Source organism: Oryzias melastigma, linkage group LG16 (assembly GCF_002922805.2).
Source record: "Oryzias melastigma strain HK-1 linkage group LG16, ASM292280v2, whole genome shotgun sequence".
In the NCBI taxonomy this organism is placed as follows: Eukaryota; Metazoa; Chordata; class Actinopteri; order Beloniformes; family Adrianichthyidae; genus Oryzias; species Oryzias melastigma.
Window position 1 is genome coordinate 21,051,204 of NC_050527.1, and position 7,183 is coordinate 21,058,386.

General features: G+C 38.3%; 1 protein-coding gene across 1 annotated transcript in view; it reads left to right on the forward strand.

Annotated features, from left to right (window-relative positions):
- The window catches only part of dpys (dihydropyrimidinase), a 16,101-nt gene that overhangs the window by 4,007 nt on the left and 4,911 nt on the right, over positions 1–7,183 (forward strand). The window contains exons 5-7 of the mRNA XM_024268240.2: positions 957–1,113; positions 1,257–1,398; positions 2,907–3,049. Of these exons, the coding sequence (XP_024124008.1) occupies positions 957–1,113; positions 1,257–1,398; positions 2,907–3,049 (442 nt within the window). The remainder of the gene's footprint in view (positions 1–956; positions 1,114–1,256; positions 1,399–2,906; positions 3,050–7,183) is intronic.

Here is a 7,183-nt window from a genome sequence, read left to right on the forward strand (position 1 = left end):
CTTTTTCAGCAACATGCTAGCTGTTTAGGCCAGCTTAAGTTTTTTTTCTCTTTGTTTTTATTTTTCTAGGCTATTTGGCATTTAGCTCATTTTTTACCTGGTATCAGCTTCAGCGTTTTCAGCTATCATCACTAGCATCTTCAGCGGCCAAATTCAGCTTACAACATTCACATTAGTATTATCACAGGTAATGTTATATATCTAGTTCATAATTATGTTAAAAAGTTATGGTTTTAACGTTTTAAATATTTATTTTTAGTGTGTTCAATAAATGTTTATCCTGTTCGGCCTGCGACCTAAAGTGTGTTTTGGATTTTGGCGCGTTGTGTGATTGAGTTTGACACCCCTCATCTGGACCATTTATTCAACAGAAAAACTGACATTTCAATTCAAATGAAATGTGACCTGTTCAACAAAAGATGGAAAAAATTGAACCAATTTGTAGATCTACATTTATAGACTTAAACACTATAAGTTATGTACTTTATTATGTATTTATTTTTGCTTTACGGCGTTGCCTGTCTTTTCTTGTGTGTACACATTGCCTATTCGGTTGTTGCGACTGCTTTTTGTGTGGTATATGTGGATTCTTGGAAATCACTGTGAAAATGTTGTTTAAAAAGTGTATCTGCCCTGATCAGAAGAAGCTCAGCATTTTTGCCCTCAACATTGAAAAATGAAATGGGATTAATTTATTAAACAGTTCAATACACTGAAAATAAATGTTTAATTTCATTTTCAACCCTACAAAAGCCTAAACAAATGTGTTCTTTAAATTCAAAGTGGTTCATTGGTTTTGCTCCCATTTTTTTTTCTCATATTTAGCCATCGTCTCCATTCATAGGTCCTTCCAGGTTTCTCTAAACCAAACTCAGAGTTTGTGTTCTTGCTCAGCAGATGCAGGCCAGCGCTGCGTAAACATTGCAACTTCAGTGTTCTGCTCTGTTCACACAAAGGTCGAGTGGTGTTTGGGGAACCCATTGCAGCTGGACTGGGAACAGATGGAACCCACTACTGGGATAAAGAGTGGGCTCATGCTGCTGGGTTCGTCATGGGCCCCCCCCTCAGACCGGACCCCAGCACCCCCGGGTACCTCATGGATCTGCTGGCAAAGTAAGACCAACTGAAAGGGCTGAATTCTGCTTCAAGGTTTAGTATTTTACATTTTAGGACAAATAAAAAAACTGTTGGTATATTTGGATTTTATAGCAGCGTAACTTTCCAAGTCGAGTCTTCCAGGTTGTTTATTTGTTTAGTGACGATCTGAGCGTGACGGGGACGGACAACTGCACCTTCTCCGTGTGCCAGAAGGCTCTGGGCAAAGATGACTTCACTAAGATCCCGAACGGCGTGAATGGCGTGGAGGACAGAATGTCTGTCATCTGGGAGAAAGGAGTGGTACGACCATGTAAAATACTAACTTCTTTATGGGTTTTAGATCTCAATGTCAAGAGCCTTTTCTGTAGGTAAACAGGCAAAATAATAGATGGTTTTAGAGGGGTCCTGTCTAAGTCCCTTCATATATACTATATATTCAGCTGGAATTTTAGGCTGGAAACTAGTTTGTTGACTAATTCAAACCATTTTCTAAAAAGGTTTCTCCCCAGATTTTTGACAATCTCAAGTTCTCAAGTCAATGTGCGGTTTAGCATGTCAAACTGGTTAAACATCTCTTTCTGCCCAAGTGCATGATGTATTTCTTTATGATGTTTTTGAATGTGATAAACAAAATGGATGCAAAAAACATCAAAAACCCAATAAAATAAATCCTCCTTATCAAAGGTTTTTAGCTTTTTTCTAAATTTTATTTTATTTATTATAAAAACCTGTTTTTGAAGTTGAGGCTTTTGGACTTAAAATCTTCTTCTTTGAAAGGTGTCCACACTCATCCAATAGGGTTCATCAGTCTTTCCATCACCTGGATAAATGAGAACCTCCCCAACATTAGAACATGATGGAAGTCTTAAATGTTATGAGTGTGGCAGCAAAACAAGAACGGTACTCACCTCACAAATCCAGTCACAGCTCCAAAACAAAAGGCCAAAAGACTCCAAACAAACCGGCGGGTCGCCCCAAAACAGGTGACCAGACGTCATCAAAGCGCACGGCAGCAGAAACAAACAAAAGCCACAAAACAACACGTTATGTGCTGGCAGTAAAGCTGAAGAACAACTCTAAACTCGTGCGGTACCGGTTCTTTAGTGGACATCAATCAGGATCCTCGTATCGCATTCAAGACCTGAATCCTTTTATCCACACAAGGAAGCCATCCCAGTGGGATGAACTGGAATCATTTCAATGTAGAAGTGATAAAACCATAATTGAGCAACCATAGCAGCTTGTTAAACTTGTTTCTCTTAATACTGAAGATGAACTACCAGAGAGGAAGTGAGCTTTTTTTACATTGTGTTTAAAACACCAGAAAGATAACTTAATTAAGGCAAACACAGTTTTAGTCATTGTTTTTACCACTTAAGAATCTGTTCAGATGTGTCATCATTAAGTGAACTAATGATTCAGATCATAGCTGCAGTGTCACAGCTTCCTGACTCCTCTGGACTCTATGCATTCAGGAGCTTTTTATAAAGAATCAATTGTTCTTTTTTTCAGTGGTTCCAAATGAAATGCATTATTGTGTTTTCTGTGTTGTACTTAGACAAACTTTAATAGCAACAGAATGCCAACACTGCATTTCCTGGGAACAGCCTGGCTGCTTCACGAGAGGAAGATTAACCGCGCAGCTCAGCAGCGCTCACAAATCACACATTAAATGACATTTTGGCAGAAATGAGTTGCTTGCTTCACCGTCTAGTGCTGACCTTTTGTCTGCTAATTCAGTATGTTGCTGTTATTCAGCCCCCCTCTTCTCCTCTTTTCCTAAAGCTTTATGTTTTTCCTTCGCTCAGCACAACGGCAAAATGGATGAGAACCGGTTTGTGGCCGTCACCAGCAGCACTGCAGCAAAAATCTTCAACTTGTATCCGCAGAAGGGCCGAATCGCCAAAAACTCAGATGCTGATGTGGTTGTATGGGACCCCAAGATAACACGGTGAGACGCCGAGCTCACATTCTTAAAACAGAAGAGTTTGTTTTCACTGCAATTCATAGACTTTTAAAGTCCCCTCCGATGAAAATCATGTTTTTAGAGTTTTGATCATGTCTGTGTGGCATTTTTCTGATGAAAAATAGCAAATGTGATAAGAAATCATTTTGGTTTTGAATTTCTGAGTATTTCTCCTTTTAAATCTCTGTCAATCAATCTGTTGCAGATAGGCTTTGTTTGAATTATGTGGAAACGTTTTATTAAAAAAATAAATAAATAAATACCATAGGTCAGGGGCCCGTTCCAAGAAGCAGGTTCAACAAATTTAGAGTTCAAACCTGAACTTAGAGTCACTGGACTCTAAATTCTCAAACTCAGGGTTTTCGGTTCCAGAACAGCTGAAAATGTTTGAATCAATCAACTTGAAGTTGTCAGAACCAGAATCAGGTGTGAGCGTCGCGACCATAAAAAGCCCTGATCAATGGAGCAAAGACAGCACGATTCACCATGGCAACGGGGAAAAACATCTGAGTTACGTACTTCCGGCGGCGGAAATTGATAAGTTCCTGCAAGCATATGCGACTATAGGAGAACATTTACTGCAAGAAAAGCAACACAGCTGCAGCGGTAGAACAGAGAGAAAATATCTGCAGTTATTTGAATCATTTCTAATAATGAATAAATAATGTCAGGAAGGTTATTTTGTCTCTTGTTGAGTAAGGAATGGTTTTTGATCTGTTACTAATTTAACCAGTAATCTCCGTGATCGCATGAATGACCAGTTTTGGTAACCCCCCCACCCCCCACCTACACACACGGATATCACTGCACGCTAAAAAAGAAACCGTAGCTGCATATGTTAAAAAAGCATTTATTTAATTTTAATTCTCAAGACTTAAAAATATTTGCTGAATTCTTTTTTTAAGCGCAAGAATATTTTCCATTGCCAGGAATCAAACTCACTAACTCTGCAGTGGGAAGCAGCGTTGCTGACAACCAAGCTAATGGTTGACGCAAGTGCTTGACGGTGAATGAGTACAGATGCTTTCTCGGTGTTTGACATTCAATAATTTCTATTGTTAAGGGTTTAAAATAAGGAAAAGAAAACTGTATTTTTTAATATCGAGTCCCTGGAAAAACTCACTATTTATAATATCGCTGAAATAAAAATGAATCAGGAAACTGCAGTCAGTCGACTCGTGTCCTCCAAATCCTCTACCGACGTAAATAACATTTCCTCTGGATTAATCAGCCTCCTCTCTACGTGATCCTTTATGAATGAACATGTCATTCTGGTTTCTGAGTGGTGGAAACGTGACGTCTCTAATGTGAATGTTCTCTAAATGTTCATGAGGAACTCATATTTGAACATCTTTCACTTTAAAAAGGGGCGGAGACCTCAGAGAACTCTAAGTTTCCTGAAGAAAACCTGCTACCGACCAGGTTTCGTTCACAGACTCAGTTACCATAGTGATTGATTCTGAGTTCAGCTTAACCCGCTTCTTGGAACGGGCTTGGTTTCGCCCACTTTCCCGGGTTTGAGTTATCTCTCTTTCTGGAACCGAAAACTCAGAGTTTTGGTGAATTTGGAGTTCACGAACTCAGAGTTCCAACAAAACCTGCTTCTTGGAACGGGCCCCAGAGGTGTCAAACTCAATCACACAAGGGGCCAAAATCCAAAACAAACCTTAGGTCGCGGCCGAACAGGACGAACATTTATTTAACACTCTAAAACTACATTTTTAAAACTTTAAAATCACAACTTTTTAACAAAATTATAAACTAGATATAAAGCATTACATGCAATAATGCTAGTGTGAATGCTGTAAGCTGAATTTGGCTGCTGATGATGCTGAAATTGATAGCTAAAACACTGAAGCTGATAGCCAGCTAAAATATTAGCTAAATGCCAAATTTGACTAAAAACTAAGAAAAAAAACGTAAGTTTGCCAAAACAGCTCGCATCCAGCTGAAAAAAATAGCTAAACTTAAAAATATCCTAAAAAACTGGAAAAAAAAGTTTAAATTAGTCAAAACAGCTAGCATGTGGCTGAAATATTAACTAGACTCCAAAATAGTCTAAAACATCTTAGTAAATACCAAAATGGTCCAAAAAGCTTGCAAAATGCCAATATTTAACACTTTAAAACCGTAACTTTTTAACATAATTATGAATAATAAGAAGACAGGAATATTATTCTAGCATAAATCAACTTAAACCTTAAATAACTTTCAATATTTTACTCTCTATAAAAATATATACTGTCAAAATTATACAGTTAGAAATAAGTTAGAAATGAGCGCAAGATAACATTGGGCCATTAATAATAATAAAAAAATAAAATGATTTGGAGGACCGGATATACTTTCCCAGGGGACCAGATCCGGCCCCCTGGCCTCGACTTTGACACACGTGCCATAGGGGTCTAGTGTGTGGATTTATCTCCTAAAATGTGGACATTCTAGCTTTTACAGGGGATCGACTCCCTTTTCCATCAGACTCTTAGTGAACGAGATCTTTTATGTAGTGCCACGTAAGCTGATTACGTCTTTGCTTCATCCAAACGTCTGGATGTAATCACTGCTGCAAATGAATTCATAACACTATTTACATATCAATTCAACATCTTGAAACAGAATGCTGGGATGATTCATTGTTGCATATGTTTGATTCTCCTTTTTTTCTACTATAGTATTTTAACACTCTTACATAAGCATGGTGCACATGGAATGAGTGGAATGATGGTAATAAGTCCTTCCGAGGATCCTGGACGTGACAACATTTGATGTGACGGTTAGAGCAACGCTAAAGAGTGCAACGCACTGAAAAAAGGCAGTTGTCGAGATGGTGTATTTCTCAGGACTTCATTCAGATTCTCTTCTTTAGCAGACAGCAGTGGCTCTCCTGTGCATTGGTGAGGCAAATTTACTGCAGCACAATCAGGCTTATATAACGGTAGAACAGAACTGCTTTGCTGCCGGATCTGGACCCAACTCCGTTGGGAGGTCACCAACAGCTGATGTGAACTGGAGTAGAACATATGACACCCTGGTGCAAAATCCACTGAACAAGGTTCCAGAATTATTGAATGAGAGACCTGAACGCTCACTGCTATTACAGGGTTTGGCTCCTCTCAGGTGTGTCGCCTGTAGACGTTGTTTAGTTTTTTTTGCTGATGCTGCTCCGTCTTTCTCAGCATGGATGTCAGAGTGTGTTCCAAGCATGTGAGCACCTCGTGTTTGATTGCAGCAGTCGGTGAATTCATCTGTGAAACTGCATAATTAATTGCGCTCATCCCAAATGTGGCCTCGTAACATCCGGAACCCGGGGCCACGAACGGTTGCATAAGCAGAGACGCTGATGAAGCTCACTCAGCTGACTGCGTTCTTACAACTGGGCTACTGGAAAAAGGAACAACACAAGGTCTGCTTTTACAAATCAACAGGTCCATTTGAATTAAGTAAAATAAGTTTGGATTAAAAGAAGAAGCTGAGTCAGTTCTGTTTCCCATTTCCTGATGATCGGGTTCTTTCCTCTGATATGATTTATTTGTGTAAGCGGAGTATTTTAGTAGTTCACCACAAAGAGGTTCATAAAAGACTTGAGTGTTATGAGTTTCAAATATCCTGGCTATTCTAGTATCACTTACTTTACAAGACTAATGCTTGGCAGAAAACATCTTTTACTTATTGTAAATTTACCACAAGTGTAGTTTTGTTAAATTTGTTTTACCGAAATTCTAAAAAGCTTATTTTTCTTAGTTTTCATGCTTAAAATCTAAATCTAAATTAGAAAAAAATTTTTTTTAAAATAATAATAATTCTGATAGATTTGTAGTAAAATTGCTTAGAAATCCCTAATACATGCCAATTCTACAAAAATATTTAGTGCATTGCTTAAATATGAGCTAAATATGAGCTTTTACTTATGTGTTCTTTTTTCTTCTTCTTCTTCTTCTCCTGAAGTATCTGGTCAACTTGAGTCTCAGCCTGGATGTGTTTGTCTTGTTTTTGTTTTTGTGTTGTTAAGTCCGAAAACCCAATTAAAAAAATAAATAAATACATAAAATATGAAAATATATTTTTTTAATGTCTCAATGAGGCCTAAACTGGCAACCTCCGTCCCGGCTCTCTGTCTGC